Genomic DNA, 19684 nt, shown 5'->3' with positions numbered 1-19684 from the left:
TGAGAAAAACCATAAAGCAGCGTTTTCAAAGCTCAAAAGTCCAGCTTCAAATATAAAACAACAAGTTTCCGTCAGGTTTCATCTCTTTAGGCCAGGGGTGTCCAAACTACGGCCATTTTGAATCGGCCCTGATCAAATTCAAAAAGTCAAATGGAATACGGCCCACAGATGAAACTTGTGCTTTTCTTATATTCTTCTTAAATGTAAATGTAAAGATATATTACACCGTAGCACTCATGTGTTAATAAGCCCACTTTTCAAATAAATTCAATTCCTGTTGAAAACATTTTCTAACTAATCTTAGTTGATAAAAAAAAGCCTAATAAGTTATTTACATAACAAGCTTGAAACTAGGGATCGACCGATATGGCTTTTTCAAGGCCGATACCGATTATTAGTAATCAAGGAGACCGATAACCGATATTTGGGACCGATATACATTTGCAGTAAAATCAGAAAATCTTGGTGTCAAAATGTAGAATAAAACAAACTCCAACACAACTCAACACAACTTCTTTGAAATGCATTTAAGCATAGCCTATATTATGTTTAATTAACTTTTAAACATCTTACAACTGGTTTCCTCTCTGTCGTTTTCTTTAGTGCAGTCATCTGCAATGAGTTAGAGAGAGACAAGAAGTGGGGCTGAAGGCTGACATGCTTAACTAACAATAATGCTTAATTTATTATATCAAACCAATGCCTGTATGTCTAGCATAAAATCCCAATAAACTGCTAGCAACTGCAAAACACTAGTGCTAGCTAATGTTTTGCAAACTATTAAAAGTGAGGCTATTACAGTACACCTAACGTTAGACTAGTAGCCTCACTTCTAATATTTTGCTAAATACATTAGCTAATGAGCTTCACATATCAACCTGAACAACTGCGAGGCTTCACTCGCAGCCCCCACTCCGCACCACAGTTCCGCTGCGAGACGCTGCACGCTGACTGACTTCCCGCGTCCCTGTGTAACTGGGAAGCTGATAGAATTGGATCAATAGATCGTGCTGTTTTTGCAATTTCAGCATACAGGGGATTGGGATGTTTATTGAACTTCGGCGTTCAACTGATTTACCTTCGAAACACATGTATGGCTCTGCCGCTCAGCGCTGCTGCTTGCCTCTGTCTGTGTCTGCGTTCTTCGCACCTGCCTGTAATCTGAGAAGGTCCCGCCTCTATGGCTGGCTCCCGCCCGGAAAATCTTCAGTGTTGATTGACACTTCAGTAATAGCCTATCAGACAGCGCTGTGGGCGGGACATTGCTCGTGTACAGAGAGTGGTGACTGCAGACAGAGAAACGGCCGCATCAGAGCCAAAGTGTTATCGGCAATTTTATAAAAAAAAGGCCGATACCGATAATCGGTCAAATGATGAATATCGGCCCCGATAATCGGCCTGGCCGATAATCGGTCGACCCCTACTTGAAACACACCCTTCCTATTTAATCGTATTATATTTGAAGCTTCTGTTTTAAGGCACGAGCTGCCAACACGATAAATGAAACCCTATAGAGCTGTGATGTAGGCTGTTTTATTCTTAAAGCTTATTCATGTATCAAGCCTAATTTACCTACATGTTGCTAACTTAACTTACGAGGCAATACACCTCTAGTGAGCAGCCCTTCATATATCTTTTTGTATGTGGCCCTCGGTGAAAACAGTTTGGACAGCCATGCTTTAGGCCTTCACGCAACCTAGTGGGCGGTGGTGGTGAAGTCGATAGGGAGTTGGCTTGGTCACCAGTTCAAGTCCCGGCAAGACCGTGCTCTCATCCAGCCTCAAATATTCACTAGCTCTCACTTGCTCCAAAAGCTGAGCAGATACTCAGTTTCACTCTCAGTAGCGGCAGCTCGATTCTGATTGGCTTGAAGGGCGGTTGTGTGATTCAAAAACAAAAAAATATTAAAAGATTGGCATCAAAGGTTATTATTATTACCTTATATATTAATGTTATTAATAACATCTAAAAAAAAAATCCTCTTTCCCTCAAACTTTGCGTGACCCCCCTGGCGGCCCCCACTTTGAAAAACACATCTCCTAACACTAGGATGGGTCAAATGCAGAGAAACAATTTCCCCTCGAGGGATTAATAAAAGTCCATCTTTTTTCTTTAGTGTAGTTTCCATGCTGAGAATCGAAGTAGCTGCTTCCTGTTGTTCCTGTCTGGATATTTCTGTCTTTACAACTCGGCCTCCCCCTCCAGATATTTTCAGCAGGTACCTGAAAAAGAAAACCCTGAGCCCATGGAGGACCCAGTGGTGTCCTGTTTCTCTTATTTTGAACAACAAACTGCCTCTAAGCCCTCTTACTAAATAAAACACACTCACTTTGGTGTTAAACCTGTCTCTATGTATAATAATACATTTATTTTGGGGGGCGCCTTTCATAACACCCAAGGACACCTTCCAGGGATTTACAATTTTACCTTACAAATTAAAACGGTGGATTTAGTGAAGTATCAGCTATTTAGTATTTAGTATCAGGATTTAGTGAAGTATCAGCTATCAGTAAGACAAGACAAACAACAGGAAATTTACTACAAAAGGACACAAAAGGACACAGAAGGACACGAAAGGACACAGAAGGACACAAAAGGACACAGGGTACAGATTATAAAGAAAATGGCCGTTTGAACGGGTGGGTTTTGAATGTCGTTATGGACTCAGACTGTCGGATGCGTCGTGGCAGGGACTTCCAGAGTCTGGGTGCCGAGCAGCTGAAAGCTCGAGCACCCATGGTTTTGAGGCGATAGCTTGGGACGTATGTTAGAGTATGTTACCTCGAAATAATTATGTTTGTTTGCAATAAATAGATATTTTGTGCGACATGTTCACCAATCAGAATACCTTCATTCGTCCCACAGGGGAAATGTGCATTTCTTAGTGTGAAAAGAGCCAACGACAGTATAATAACCAAGAAGCATGCATACAAAATATTACAGATATAAAGAAATTACACAATTCACTGATTTTAAAATAGCAAATGAACAATCAGTGTAAAGGAAGTTAAGGCAGCTTCTAGGATAAGACGGATAAGTAAATGTAGGAAATGTTTGCTTACAGAGAAACATGTCCCTTAAAATAGCGTTTTCTAATCTTTAAGTAAACAAAGCTTTCCTCTCACAGAAACACACTCCCTGACGTTCATATTTAATCTAATATGTTTTCCATCTGTCTTTTGCTTGCAAGTATAAACACAGATTGTGCTGTTCCTCAAATGTTTGATATCTGTTGTTTACAGCACACGATTCGCCACAAATGCAAAAGCATGTTCAGTTGGCTGTAGTGTGCCGGTTCTCTGGTTTCTGCTCCGTGACTCGGCCTTGGCTCCGCGGTTTCCTTTGATTGTGCTTGCAGTGGCGACGTGTTGGAAACGAGGTGGACAAATGCTTCTGTTATTTATATTATCGTTAAAAGGAGCTGCCCGAGGACAAACTGCTGATTTAACTCGTGTGTGATCTGGTGGGAAATGCGATCGCTGAGTCAACCTTTATTTAAAGCGTGTGAGAATATTTTATGGAGATGCACTGTGTTGTAAAAAGTATGAATATATCGCACTCATTCCAAGACTGATATCCTCCGCATCGTGTACATGTACCTGTAAATGAAAAGGTGTCTTCTAACAGCTGCACTTTTCCTGTCAAACTTCATGTTCTCTATTCGTAAGGTGTGAACAACTAAGCAAAAACTAGCTCAAGTTGGTACTGGAGTTCATACTTCTTTCTTTTATGTCGATTCTTTGTTGCGAGATCTTTTGGTGGCCGGAGAATATAAAAAATGTATCAGACTAACTAGAGGTGTTGAGGTATAAGTAAAACAGTATTTTGTAAATTAGCACTTGTTTCTCCAGTGTTAACTAACCACTGAAGTATGTGGACTTACATGTTGGTTTCTTAGCCCGCAGACATTCATATAGTTTAGCATCTCAAGCATCCTCAGCATGTTGTAGATGCAGAGGAGTATTGGAGTACAAATACTTTGTTACTGTACTTAAGCACATTTTTCTGGCATCAGTACTTTACTCCACTACTTATTTTTCTGGTGACTTTCTACTTCTTACATGTTGAACACAAATACCTGTACTTTCTACTTCTTACATGTTGAACACTAATACCTGTACTTTCTACTTCTTACATGTTGAACTCAAATACCTGTACTTTCTACTTCTTACATGTTGAACACTAATACCTGTACTTTCTACTTCTTACATGTTGAACACAAATACCTGTACTTTCTACTTCTCACATGTTGAACTCAAATACCTGTACTTTCTACTTCTTACATGTTGAACACAAATACCTGTACTTTCTACTTCTTACACGTTGAACACAAATACCTGTACTTTCTACTTCTTACACGTTGAACACAAATACCTGTACTTTCTACTTCTTACATGTTGAACACAAATACCTGTACTTTCTACTTCTTACATGTTGAACACAAATACCTGTACTTTCTACTTCTTACACGTTGAACACAAATACCTGTACTTTCTACTTCTTACATGTTGAACCCAAATACCTGTACTTTCTACTTCTTACATGTTGAACACTAATACCTGTACTTTCTACTTCTTACATGTTGAACACTAATACCTGTACTTTCTACTTCTTACATGTTGAACTCAAATACCTGTACTTTCTACTTCTTACATGTTGAACACAAATACCTGTACTTTCTACTTCTTACATGTTGAACACAAATACCTGTACTTTCTACTTCTTACACGTTGAACACAAATACCTGTACTTTCTACTTCTTACATGTTGAACACTAATACCTGTACTTTCTACTTCTTACATGTTGAACACAAATACCTGTACTTTCTACTTCTTACACGTTGAACACAAATACCTGTACTTTCTACTTCTTACATGTTGAACACTAATACCTGTACTTTCTACTTCTTACATGTTGAACACAAATACCTGTACTTTCTACTTCTTACACGTTGAACACAAATACCTGTACTTTCTACTTCTTACATGTTGAACACTAATACCTGTACTTTCTACTTCTTACATGTTGAACACAAATACCTGTACTTTCTACTTCTTACACGTTGAACACAAATACCTGTACTTTCTACTTCTTACATGTTGAACCCAAATACCTGTACTTTCTACTTCTTACATGTTGAACACTAATACCTGTACTTTCTACTTCTTACATGTTGAACACAAATACCTGTACTTTCTACTTCTCACATGTTGAACTCAAATACCTGTACTTTCTACTTCTTACATGTTGAACACAAATACCTGTACTTTCTACTTCTTACACGTTGAACACAAATACCTGTACTTTCTACTTCTTACATGTTGAACACAAATACCTGTACTTTCTACTTCTTACACGTTGAACACAAATACCTGTACTTTCTACTTCTTACATGTTGAACACAAATACCTGTACTTTCTACTTCTTACATGTTGAACACAAATACCTGTACTTTCTACTTCTTACACGTTGAACACAAATACCTGTACTTTCTACTTCTTACACGTTGAACACAAATACCTGTACTTTCTACTTCTTACACGTTGAACACAAATACCTGTACTTTCTACTTCTTACACGTTGAACCCAAATACCTGTACTTTCTACTTCTTACATGTTGAACCCAAATACCTGTACTTTCTACTTCTTACATGTTGAACCCAAATACCTGTACTTTCTACTTCTTACATGTTGAACCCAAATACCTGTACTTTCTACTTCTCACATGTTGAACCCAAATACCTGTACTTTCTACTTCTTACATGTTGAACCCAAATACCTGTACTTTCTACTTCTTACACGTTGAACACAAATACCTGTACTTTCTACTTCTTACACGTTGAACACAAATACCTGTACTTTCTACTTCTTACACGTTGAACCCAAATACCTGTACTTTCTACTTCTTACATGTTGAACACAAATACCTGTACTTTCTACTTCTCACATGTTGAACCCAAATACCTGTACTTTCTACTTCTTACATGTTGAACCCAAATACCTGTACTTTCTACTTCTTACATGTTGAACACAAATACCTGTACTTTCTACTTCTCACATGTTGAACCCAAATACCTGTACTTTCTACTTCTTACATGTTGAACTCAAATACCTGTACTTTCTACTTCTCTCATTTCCCAAACAGCTGGTTCCTTTAGTCTGAATGTGTGTTGGTGCGTGATCATTATTCTTTAGAGTCACTGCGTGCCTATTGGTTGGAACACGATCCGTGTATCCATCACTTCCTGGTCTTCTCTAAAGAAGAGCGACCAATGGAAACGTTGTCATGTTGCCGTTGTTCAGCATGGAAACATTCATTAGCTAACAATGACATTATTGTTCTATTAATATAAAGGGAGGTCAGGTACTCTTTAAAGCAGCTGCTAGCTATGGGTACTTTTTACTGAAGTACACTTCAAAGCCTCTTTACTTTGACTTGAGTAAAGAAGTTTAGTCAGTACTTCTACTTTCACCAGAGTATTTTTAAACACGAGTATCTGTACTTCTACTTGAGTAAAGGATGTGTGTACTGTTACCATCTGTGCACAGATGTCCCTCTGTATGACGTACGGTCTGCTGTAATATCTCTCTCTCCTGTCTGCAGGTGCTGGGTCGGTGCTTCCTCACGGTGATGCAGGTCCATTTCCAGTTTCTGTCGCAGGCCCTCCAGAAGGTGCAGCCCGTGGCTCAGTCCTGCCTGGCCGAGGCCCTCGCTCAGGCCCAGGAGCGCAGCGCCAACGCCCGCTCCCAGAGCTCCGACCTGGGCCCCCTCACGGAGCTGGAGGAGGCCTCTCGGCTGTGGAAAGGTGCAGCTCAGGTATGCAGCCACAGCCTAGGACTCTTCCTGGTACACACTAACTCTCTGTGCAGTAAAATAACCGCCTGTGTAAAGGTAGATCGTACAGTTGAGTGTTTTCGTAAAAGCTTTTACTTGTTTTTATCTTCAAGTTTCAAGGCTTTTATTGTCATGTGTGCATAGCTACATCTTAGGTCACAGGCTCCTCCAACAGTGCAACACAATAAAACAGATAAAATAGGATATAATAGAAACAGAATATGATGGAAACTACAGAATAGTCTATATATAGTAATTGGAATATTGATATATATGTGAGTTGCAAACGGATGAATGTTCTTTCAAAAGTTCAGGTGTTCAACACGTGTCCCCTAAAGGCGCTATATACATTTCAGTTATTATTATTATTGCAGATATGGGGTTTGTCTGTGAGGTAACATTCTTGAGAAATGGCAGACGTTCATCCATTCCAGCCTCAATTTCCTATTTCCGCTTTTATTTATTTTTTGGGCTGTTTGTCTGGGAACCTGCAAAGCTATCCCCTCTGCACCCTTTTATCTTTCAACTTATTTCAGATTCGCTTTCATTGTACTTACATGTTCACATTCTGGTCAACAGTTATTTCCATTTTCACTCAGCTGTATCTACATAGCCATCATAAGAAATAGAAAAAGAGATTAATAATAAAATGGACATGAAAAGATAAATACAGACAAATAATAAATAAAACGGCAAAAGGGGGGGAGGGGTCTTCCAGGGATGCAGTTTTGAAACGGGACCGGACTAATCCCCCAGGCTAATCAGTCCCTCTGGCCCGTTTTGAGCTGTGTTGTATAGAGTGAGGCAGAGAGGAGAATAGTGGGATGATTGATCTGTTAAGCCCTGGCATGCAGAGTCTAAGCCCTGCTGGGGGAAAGGCCTGGAGAGACTCTACAGAATGTGCTGGGCGGGCGTTTAGGCGAAAGGGAGGCGGCCGGGACTCTTTTTTCAGAAGCTGCACACATGCTTTTTATCACCAACACTTTTGAATGTACCAGTGCTCAACTTTTATCAAAACAAATCCTTCTACTTTGCAAGATTTGGCGATATTCAAAGACAACGTCCCTGTAAAACCTTAAAACAAGCTTTATTTACAGAGAGGCGAAGTCCCGCCCATCTACTTCCGACCCATCGGACCTTATTTCTGAAAAATTGTATTGACGTCAATGGAGAGAGAAAAATTATCTCTCGATCCCGTTTGAATTGTGCCACGAATTACACATATGATGTTTGTCCATCTAAAAAAATAATTTCCATGTCAAAAAAGTCACAGTTTGTCGTAAAACTGTTGAAATATAAGACGATGAAAAATACGCTACTAGAAAGACTACAAATCCCAGAGTCCCGGTCCCGCATGCTGGCTCTAACGGAACCGACTCACTCCCCTTGTGTGTATGCACAGCTCTCAACGTGACTGACTTGTAGTGATTTTCACCTCTTTGAATACTTTTCACTTCATTATGAAAGAAAGAAGTTAAAGTGCCAATGTGACAGCCGTCTTGGTGTGTGGTGCGAGATGGGAGATGTAGTTCATTGAGCGGTTTCACACAAAACATGTTACTTCACAGTTTTATGACACTTTTATTTTTTTTGACTTGTAAAATTATCTTTTAAATGGACAAACATCATATGTGTAATTCGTGGCACAATTCAAACGGGATCGAAAGATAATATTTCTCTCGCCATTGACTTCAATACATACTTTTTCCGAAATAAAGTTCCATGGAGCTTAACCGGAAAGGGAGGGACTTCGCCTCTCTATTTGATCGACACGTACCCAGACAAACACTTATTCAAAATGATGGTGACCTAATTTTAAAGTACAATCCAATCATTCTCAAATGTTTCTTGGAGAGCTGCAACGATAAGTCGATCGACAGAAATAACGTTTGTTTGATTAATCCTGATCTTTTTGGGCAGAAATTTCAGAAAATGCGTTTTCCAGCCTTCCGAATAATGACGGTTACGTTCTCAGTTCATCATATTAAACTGAATATCTGTAGGTTTTGGTCTGACAAAACAAGACATTGGGTGTTTCTCAATGTTAGTTAGGGTTGTGAAGACATAAGCGAGGCAAGAATCCTTCCTAGCCTCGGAAAACGAAGAATGGTGGAACAGGTGTGCGTCATATGCGAGGCCCCGCCTTAAATGGAGCGCGATTTCCGCCAAAGATTTGGGAAATTGGTCCGTGCGCAAAGCATTGTGGGGATTTTAAGACTGCAGAGTCTACACATGTGCAGCCTTGAAATTTCCCGCAACGAAGTACGCCGGCCTCGGTAGAATTCCAAGTATGCTGGACATTGGAACAGTCCTTCGGCGGCACTCGATGACGTAGCATCCTTGAAATAGTGGCTCTGGAGTAGTCTTCCTCGACAATGAGAAACACCCATTGAAAGACCTCGGACCAAGAGAAACTTGGAGGGTCGTTTTTCTGTATTTAATAGATGTACCTGAATAATCTAGAAAAATCTATAAATCCAGTAAATATTTTCATTAATCATTAAGGAAAATAACTATTACGGCCCGTCCACACGGCGGCGTGCGTTGACGCTTCACCATTCACTTTGAATCGGGTGACGTCACTTTTCGCCCAACTGCATTGTGGGATGCGGAGCTTTGCTGGCGTGGCTCGCTGCAAAGGTTGAGCAATGTTAAACTTTTGAAGCCTCGGCAGAAGCGCCAGCCAATCGAATCATATGCCAGTACAAGCTCTAGCCAATCAAACCGCTGCTTGTGTGTCTGGGGCGGGAGATTCATGTGATTGGTTGTTGGTCGAGTTTCAGACACGCCCGCCGGCAAGCTTCAGCGCATGCCGCCGTGTGGACGGGCCGTTAGTTGTACTTATTTCTTGCCTTTCTGTGTGGGATTGTGTCGTATTAGGGTAGATATTCCCACAGTGTCTCTAAGCTGTGCTGACTTTAACTCATTCTCAAGCAACCAGCATTAATTACATTTCAATTTTAACTGTACTATGTTTTATAATTGTTTGTGTGATAGAGATGATGCAATGTTTTGTAGTGTTTGTTGATTGTTGTGTACCAAAGGACTGCAGATGGAAACGAGCTATTAACTTAAATCTGGCATAATTCATAATTCATTGTGTGCATGGTAGGGGTGGGAATCACCGGGCTCCCCACGATACTATCACGATACTTAAGCCACGATACGATAGTATTGCGATTCTACGATGTGCTACATGTCAAATGTACGACCATCTTTCGGAGGGATATGCCACAGTTTATATAATAACATATCGATACTTGGCGTCCGTATGCTTTATCGATTATCTCCCCCACCCCGAATGCACGGTCCTTGTTGAAATGAATACATGATAATAACCTGGGGCTCTGCGTTCCTCAGGCCATGTCCCGGCTGAGAGAGAGGGGGCGTGACGGCTGCCTGGCCGGCCTCCAGGTGCAGCATCTCTTCTGCTCCAACAACACCAACATCCCCGAGCACCAGCTGAAGGAGCTCAACATGAAGATCGACAGCGCTTTGCAGGTGCAGTGTGATACCCAACACCACGTTTAGCCGTGACATCTTGAGTTAAGACGGACATCCACTTAAAGGTCTCCTATTCCACTTAAAGGTCTCCTATTCCACTTAAAGGTCTCCTATTCCACTTAAAGGTCTCCTATTCCACTTAAAGGTCTCCTATTGTTCTATTTTTAGGCATATATTCAGGGGGGCACATACGTTTTTTCCCAGGTTCCTGAAGATGTTGCTTGGTGCGCATCCTTAAAATGAAATAAACCGGACCTTTTGAGGGGTACTTGACTTTATGAACGGGGGGGGGGGTGCGCTAGTGAGCACGCAGCAGGGTTACTGTGCGGAGCGCATAAAGCAGACCCTTCACGCGATAGCGAGGGGTAGAGCGAGGGATCGCAGATGCCGTCGTGCTCGCGGACAGATTAAAAACATTAAACCTAAATGGCTCGCGAATTATACTTTGGCGGCCATTATATCCCGGGCGGCCCGCCCAATAAAGTCTGTGGAAACCCGCAATCTCACCAGCTCTTATGCAACTCGCAAATATCTCTCTATGCAGAGAGAGGAGGAGAGCAGGGGCGGAGAGAGAAGGAGAGAGGGGAGGAGCGAGAGAGAGGGAGAGGGGCGAGAGAGAGGAGCGAGAGAGAGAGAGGGGAGAGAGAGAGGGAGAGAATAGAGAGGGTGAGAGAGGAGAGAGAAGAGAGAGGGAGAGCAAGAGGGAGGGAGAGCGGGGAGAGAGCGAGGGACGACGAGGAGAGATAGCGCGCGAGATCAGAGTGGGGAGCTAGTCGAGGATGCTATCGAGTGTGAGAGAGATATCTTGCTCTCCTCTTCTCTATCTCTCTGTCTTCCATCGCTCTTTTCTCTCTCTCTTCTCTCATCTCTCTTTTCTCTCTATCTTCTCTCATCTCTCTTTTCTCTATCTTCTCTCATCTCTCTTTTCTCTCTCTCAATGTCGGTGCGCAAATCTGGATCAGCTCCGTTGTTCCCCCGTTTTTAGAGATTTGGGTACGGAGGAAAAGAGAGGGTTTTGTTTTCTGACGCTGCGTGAGTTCCCCGACACACCGGGGACACATGGTTATGTATAAAAGACATCAACAAGTACATTTTGAATGATAGGAGACCTTGTAAAACAACTTTTTATTTATATTTCCTCAAAAGTAAATGCATTTAGATTTAGTAAAGAGGGTGGACGTAGACGGTGTCTTTAATGAAATGATGTTTTCCTCTCCAGGCCTATAAAGCAGCTCTCGAGAGTCTGGGTCACAGCGAGTACGCTCTGAAGGCCGGCTTCCATCTGAACCCCAAAGCCGTGGAGGCGGCCTTACAGGTGAGTGCTCTTCCAAGGGAATATATTGCAGGTGAATAGGGTTAGGACGTTACGTGTATTTATAACCAGTTCATTAAGACCATTTCTCTGAACTGTTTAAATATGCTAATAATGTGTTATCGGATGCTAACCTTTGGAGAATTTAGCAGACATCTGTAGTCCCGATTAGTAAGTTAGAAAATAAACAACTCAATGTGAATTTTAAATGTTTTCTCTCCTCTCCTCTGAAATGTAAGCAAAGCAGCTCAAACTCAAAATGACCGGTTTCGACCTGTCCATGTTGAAAGTGCTTGAATTTGTCTTTGGAAAAGCTGTAAGAACCCTGAATGTACGATTTATTAATTCTTGAGATGTTGAGCTATTCATCATCTAATTCAGTTTTTCCTTTTCCACTTTTTTCTTCATTTCAATGTTAAACAATTATTCTTTAGTGCCTCCTTGTGTCAATGTTTTTGTGTGTTTTGCACTGGTGTGTGTTTACATGCTGTGTGTGTGCAGAGCTGCTGCAGTGAGGCGGAGGCTCAGCAGGCGGGCCGGATGCAGACCACCTCTCAGCCAATCCAGTGCGAGCTGCCCACCATCCCCGTGCAGATCGGCTCTCACTTCCTCAAAGGAGTGTCCTTCAACGAGTCCGCGGCTGAAAACCTCAAACTGAAAACGGTACGGACTCCACTCCACTTAAAACTTCATACTAATTCTACCGTCTAGGTATTTATATAATTTATATTTTACGGTATTTTCTAATTTATGGAGTGATAAAAAGAGATATCCAAAATCCCTTCTGTAGAAACTTTAGATTCTAATATGACCACAAAAGGAAGCAAGCATTTTGAACCTGACTTTATCCAATGTTAAGATTTGTGTTCCTGAAATGTAAAAGATATGCGCATATTTAATTAGATAATTGCTCATTTGCATATTTGATATAGACAATCGTCTGAATGAAAGTAATTAACTGGAGACATGTCTTGCTGATATATTTAAGTTAATCAAATTACTCTATTCACCTGTAGTGTCTCGCCTTAAACATGTTTAATTCAATACACCGTTTTTTTTTGTCATAGTCAAACATTTTCTTTCTTAATAGTAGAATACATTTCTCAGCAAAGATGTGATTGCCAGTGCTACCAAATGGTAAACACGTCATGCTATGTGTTTTTTATGAATTTAATGAATGTGTAATGCGTTTCCTTTTGCTCACTTTAGATATTTACACAGCCACTTTGAGCATTACTTAACTAGGACATTTGTAAATGTTATCTTAACACTTGGAAACAGTTTTGCTAACATTAAAGCTAGACTGTTAGCATCACCGACAGAGAGAAGATATCGGTGTTGCTCGAGTGTGTTGCTGAGACAAAGGCAGTTATTGGAAGAAACAGTAATTCTTTATAGTCATAATGTTCTGAAAATGTGTGACTTGTGAGACAATTGTCAATTCTTAATTTCTCTGTGACCATGGGTGGGTCATAATCAGTCATACATTAATAGTTTTATGAGCTCATCCCCTAAAGGGCGTGGCTGTCGTCGATCCCACGTGGCACGGAGTTCAGTGCGCCCTCTCCTGGCGTAAACTAATACAAAATAAACTAATGTTTTATTGTCATATGCACAGTAGCTACAGTGTAGTTATGGCAATGACAATCTTAAATCCCAGGCTCCTTCAACAATGCAACATCAATATATATATATGACATAAACAATAAAACAATAAAAAATAGTCAAGAAGAACAGAAATTTAAAAAATGGTGGTTCCATCTTTAGTGTAACGTCAGAAACGGGTTTATCTCCAGGTAGGTTGACACGTACGAGGAATTTGACTCGATGTCGTGGTGCTTACATATAAGTAAAACAAGAATAAAAAAACACAGATGTATAACGCAACACAAATTGAGAGCATCATTGCGAAAGGGAATACAGCAAAAATAATCGTTTTATTTAGATTACGTTGTTTTCGCAATCGAGATTAAAATACGATGAATTGCACAGCCCTGCACTGTAGCTTTGTGCATATGACAATAAAACCTTTGAATCTTTGGTTGATGGCGTCCTGTGCTTTGTCTCCTCAGCACACCATGCTGCAGCTCATCAAGGAGGCGCTGGGTCAGAACGGAGTGACGCCCCGGGACGACTCCCCCGTCACGGAGGTCCTGAACCAGGTGTGCCCCTCCAGCTGGAGAGGAGCCTGCAAGACGGCCGTGCAGCTGATGTTCGCCCAGGCCGGGCTGGTGAGTACAAGACACGATACAGAGAAAAGATGCACCTGTGGTTATTACTGGAAATCTGTCAGAGGTCGGCACACCTGGGATTTAATGATTTCGGTTGAGTATGTATTTTTATAAATACTCTTTGAGTTTCACACATTCAACACAACATACAGAACAATGCACCCCCCCCCCCACACACACACAGCACATCCACAATTTCACAACAATTGAATAGTAATAATAATCCTCATTTACATAATCACAATAATATAGATAGACCACAAAGGATGAATAATATGTGTATAAATGGTAGATGGACTGTACTTCTATTGCGCTTTATCTAATCTTTACGGCCCCTCAAAGCGCTTTACATACTACATGTCGTTCATCCATTCATACAGAGCAGTGCACCTTACTCTAGGGCCCAACATTCACACACTGTTGGCCATCGGGAGCAACTCGGGGTGAAGTATCTTGCCCAAAGATACATCGACATGTTGGCTGCACGGGCTGGGACCGCACTCCCTCGCAGCCACACACATCATGCTGGAATATCAATCTATCATACGCCACTATGAGGAATCTATCGATTAGATTTATGATTCGAAAATGATAAAAGTCGGGTACACATGTGGATATTATCCGGCTGAACAAAACGTGATCCGTCTCTTAAAAGACACTCACAGACAGTGGGTAGCGGTGTAATGGCGGCTGCAGCAAATCTTGAAGTCACCTTGCTTTGTACGTCACGTGGTCATGTGACATGCTTTGAAGTGAAAAAAACGATTTAGGTTCAAATATTGTTTTTACGTTATTTCAGGGCAAACGGAACAAATCATGTTAAACGGAAACCACGATTCTTAATTAGACCAATTAAGAAAATGTACTTTGATTAAATGACACAGCCGTTACACTTTTTTCAGTGTGCTGAACTATGAGGACATTATTTTCAGTCCGCAATATGTGAGTTCAGGGTAACGAGTCAACAGAAGCCTCGGTAGAAACATATTTATTTTGACTTGAGCATGACATTTTGGGCAGGTTTAGTTTAACTCCGTTGTTTTCATCGTTTCCAACTCAAATACACATATACCAATAATAAATAAACATTTTGAAATGGTACCAAAAGCATGCTGACTGTAGCCCCTAATTTTCTTTATAAAACGTTTTACTTTATTTCCACAGTTCTCAAAAACAAAAAAATAAGCAAGAGAAAAACTAGCATTCATCTCTGAGTTCAGGCCGACGCATGTGTCCAGAGAAAAGCTTTTTATTATTTATTATTGCTTTAAATCTGTCAGAGGGGGACACACCTGGGAGTTAATGTATTACCTTGTGGTTTATTTTCTTGGAGAAGTATATTTATTTTAACTTGAGCAACACCTGAATACTAGCTGAATACAAATGGGTGTTTATGCTTTTGAATTACAGTTCATATTTTGGGGAGGTTACGTTTGGTTTAACTCGGTTATCATCTTTTACAACTCAAATACACATACAGATAAACAATAAGTCAAAGCGCTTTGAGCACCAGGAAAAGCTCTACATAAATAACATTTATTATAATTGATTGTAAATGGCACCAAACCAAACGTATGCTGACTGAAGCCCCTCATTTTATTATTTTTAACACTTTTTACTTCAATTATTTTCACAAACTAAACACACAAAACGTTGCACGCTCACTGCTTGATTAAGGCACGTTACGCCGGTTGCTAAGCAACATCGTTATGGGGAAATGCAAGTCTGCGTCCAAATGGTTGGAAGATAAGGAGGAAGGACAATCAATACTGTCTATAGTCAATGTGAGGTAAAGTGTGTCGCCAAGGTAACCGGTTAGAACTCCAAGTGGCGATGAGTAGTCAATGTGAGGTAAAGTGTGTCGCCAAGGTAACCGGTTAGAACTCCAAGTGGCGATCAGTAGTCAATGTGAGGTAAAGTGTGTCGCCAAGGTAACCGGTTAGAACTCCAAGTGGCGATGAGTAGTCAATGTGAGGTAAAGTGTGTCGCCAAGGTAACCGGTTAGAACTCCAAGTGGCGATGAGGTCTTAAAATGTCTGGGAAGGGTCTTGAAAAAGGTCTTTAAAGGTTTTACATGTGACTTCAGGATTCCTGCAGACACCCTGCTCATGTATTGCAACTTGTTAATATCAAATCATTGTTTTCTCTGTATCCAGAAGCTTCCTCGACCAGGACAAAAATACATTCCTTTACATTTAGCGAGCATAACATCATTAAACACAACCACTAGTCAAATCTAGTTTTCCTGTCTCCTTGTCTTTACTAAGAGTAGGTTTGTTGAAGGTATACTTGGATAAACATGTGTGTAGGAGGTTATCAAGAGGACCTTCATTCAGGGTTTCCTCTTGTTAACATCCATCACCACGGTGTAGCAAGAAGGTGGCAGTGTGACGTGAAGAGGCCTGTTGTTCCTCACTCACACTCCTGCTTCAGTCCGTGGGTTTCCATCTTGCGTGCCATTGTTTGTCAGATTGGTAATGGAGACGAGGAGAGCGGTCTGCTTGCTTTGAGGCGTAAACAAACACCAGAGAGACACAAAGGAGAAGAGACATTCCTGCAGCATCTGGGTGAAGGAGGGGCTCGCCTGCGCTGGTGTAATAACACAACTCCCCCTCCTCCTCGCCTGTTGAAAAGGAGAGTAACGGAGGGGGGGGGTCGGCGGCAGGACAGTAACACCGGTGTGTTTATGTCCTCTGTGTGGTCTGAGGGAGTGTTCCCGATGTTCCCGAGCTGTAAAACAACCTCCTGATGGACGAGTGCTCGCTGCTTCTTATCGGGTCCTTTGGACACTCGACCCAGAATAGATCACACGGCATCGTGCAGCAACACGTGGAGCGTGTTCTCTCAAAGCCTTGCATATTGAGCGGTGCAGGGACGAGTCCTAAAACCCGGAAGGGAGTTAGCATTTTACCACTTCCGGTTCCCTCGTCTCGGAGCCGACGGGGTTTGAAGATGTTTTTGGAAAATATCTGGAAATCAGGTCTGTGGTTGAGACGCATCGAAGAGACGGATCACGTTTGAACGACATTAAACCCATCAGCAGTTGGTGATTTCTGAAGAGTTGACGCGTCTGAAAAACGATGGTTGCTACCAAGTGGCTGAATAGGACTACAGAAGTTGTCGAGGCCGTTTTACGTCAGTACGCCGAACACGTAAACACTCTAAGTTTGTTTTCCCGGATCTGCTTGAAAGCAAGTCCCTGCCTCCTGCAGACTGTTCAAACAAATGCTTCAACTTTTACCATTTTGAATCTGAGTTTTTAATATCGATCTTGAGTTGGCGTGGCGATGAAGCAGCGACCCTGCGGTAGTTCCTTTATAGCATAACGTTAGCATTTTGCTTCTGGCGACTAGATTTATGATTCAAAAATGAAAAAAGTAGACATGTGGAGATTATCCGGCTGAACAAAACGTTCATTTATCAAACAGGTTCGTTTTCCACAGACCTTATTTCCAGCTATTTCCAAAATCCTATGGAGAAATCCCGTTGCTCTTTTGTCGAGGGAACCAGCAACTTACTTCCGGGTCGGCCTACACAAACACGTCGTCACCGCACGACTCTATTAGGGCTGCAGATAACTATTATTTTAATTCTTGATTAATCGTTAGATCTACAAAATGTCAGATAATAGATTTAGGGGTTTGGGGTCCCTCTCATTCTCTCGTCCTACACTCATACTAATGTTCTAGTGTTTGCCACAAATCAAAGCACTTAACTCAATTAAGTTATTTGAACTCAAACTGTGTTTCTTAAACTTCTATTGCTTTAAGCCACAACACCATTGTTTTTCTTTGTCTTATATTTAAGATCAAGACCGCTTTCCTGCTCTCACTTAAAAAAACATGGAGGTGTTTTTATGCGGCAGCGGCCATTTTATGGTGGTTAGCGATTGAAGAAACTAATATAGTGATATTATTTTTAGGAAGAATGCATGACTGATACTTGTTCAGTTAACCGAACAAGTATCCTCTGCAGTACTTGGAAGTAGAAGAAGTTTGAGAAACACTATCAAATGTCAGAACATAGTAGAAAAAAATAAAAATGTCCACCCTAGTTTGGGGTTTTGACGAGTGATGCAAGACGTTTAAAGACATCAACAAATATATTAAGTTTAATATGATATTAGCAGAAAACCTTCATGTTTGAAAGGCAGAAAACAACACTTTATTTTTTAGACATTAACTAATTGTCGCAGCTTTGTTGCATATAAATACACACACACACACACACACACACACCACACACCACACCACACACACACACCACACCACACAGTTTCTCCTCACAGTTAGAATCAACATATCTGTTTTTGCCGTCTGCTGGAAACATGTTTCCCCAGCAGCAGCAACTCCCTCTTTCCTACGAGTCACGGCTTTCTGAGAATTCCTTGACCTCCTCTCCGGCTTCTTTTCCTCCTCTCCGGCCCTGATGTCAACGCGTCTCTCTAAAGGCAGACGGACTGTTTACTCGAATGCTCTGCTTGCTCTGCCCGGGGTTTCCGAGGATACACCTGCTTTTTTAATAACAATGGGGCCACTTCCTGCAATACAGGAAATAGTCTCCTCCCACTTCTCCCTCCCTCTGTGTGACCCGGCTGAGGGACCTCGAGGAGCCAAGGCCACTTTCAAAGAACTTCTCAAACGAGTAGCAGCCGGCAAGAAGGCTTTGTGTTTGTTGTCCCTGGCTGACTGGGAGCGCTTGGTTTCCCTCACCTTGAACCGCCTCCCTCCGCTTGGTGGGAAATGAATGCCAGACGGCAATTGAAAACACTTTTGACTTCAGGTCATGTTTATCCGTGTAGCCGTGACTGGTACACTTTGCTAGTTTCACATACTATCGAGCAGGGGTCTCCAAGCTCTTTTAGGATGAGAGCTGCTTTCAAAAAACAAATCAAGTCGTGAGCTAGGATAGAGGGTGACACCAGTGCGTTTTGTTTTAAGACAGCGTGGGTTTTTATTACAATGGAAGAAATGTATCCATTTGTAGGTGTTTAAATTGATCAACAGAGACAGCAGCACTCCATTTCAATTTTATTATTTCCCACATAATTAATACAACAGTACCTGCTGCTTTTTCTTCAACAGTTTTGCTGAGGTTTGCAAAGTAATTTAAGGTTACAATAATAGTTTATCTTGTAGAGCATGTGGCCTATAAGAGTATAATAATAACATTTGTTACTTGAACATACATACAATTACAAATTAATTTAGTTGTTACTTGCATGTTTTGCATCTCAGACACTGTTGGTCATACTTACAGTTGTTTAAGAGGCTGCAAATATAAAGCGCTGCTCTCAGTGTTTGTGACGAACTCAAAGCACTTTACTGCACAAGCCTTCACTCGCACTACGACAATACATGGTGCCCTCTGCTCTTCAGGAGCGACACCACACTCACACACACTTTACCATACATGTCTACAGTGTTGTCTCTACCAGCCGGAACAGAAATGTCATTGTAGTATTTACCTTTTTATAAAAAACATTACATTTCTGCCCTCAATGTTGGGGCATTATTCTTCCCGTTGTGTTGCGTATCGATATCTCTCATGGTGTTGCTTTGAAGTCAGGGAACTCCAGTATTGTGGCAACACTGATGATGAATAAGGAGATGTGAATAAATATTGGTGTGTGTGTGTGTGTGTGTGTGTGTGTGTGTGTGTGTGTGTGCTGTGTGTGTGTGTGTGTGTGTGTGTGTGTGTGTGTGTGTGTGTGTGTGTGTGTGTGTGGTGTGTGTGTGTGTGTGTGTGGTGTGTGTGTGTGTGTGTGTGTGTTGTGTGGTTTGTCACCAGGTGGTGGTTGA

The 19684-nt window shown here is 41.4% G+C and overlaps 1 protein-coding gene across 1 annotated transcript in view; it reads left to right on the top strand.

Annotated features, from left to right (window-relative positions):
• Positions 1-19684, top strand: part of garre1 (granule associated Rac and RHOG effector 1) — a 44062-nt gene that overhangs the window by 10817 nt on the left and 13561 nt on the right. Inside the window, exons 3-7 of the mRNA XM_071202731.1 lie at positions 6606-6818; positions 10197-10337; positions 11560-11655; positions 12154-12315; positions 13725-13981. Of these exons, the coding sequence (XP_071058832.1) occupies positions 6606-6818; positions 10197-10337; positions 11560-11655; positions 12154-12315; positions 13725-13981 (869 nt within the window). The remainder of the gene's footprint in view (positions 1-6605; positions 6819-10196; positions 10338-11559; positions 11656-12153; positions 12316-13724; positions 13982-19684) is intronic.

The sequence above is a fragment of the Pseudochaenichthys georgianus genome, chromosome 3 (genome assembly GCF_902827115.2).
Source record: "Pseudochaenichthys georgianus chromosome 3, fPseGeo1.2, whole genome shotgun sequence".
NCBI classification, from domain to species: domain Eukaryota; kingdom Metazoa; phylum Chordata; class Actinopteri; order Perciformes; family Channichthyidae; genus Pseudochaenichthys; species Pseudochaenichthys georgianus.
The sequence above is the reverse complement of the archived record's forward strand: the minus strand, read 5'-3'. Positions and strand labels throughout refer to the sequence as shown.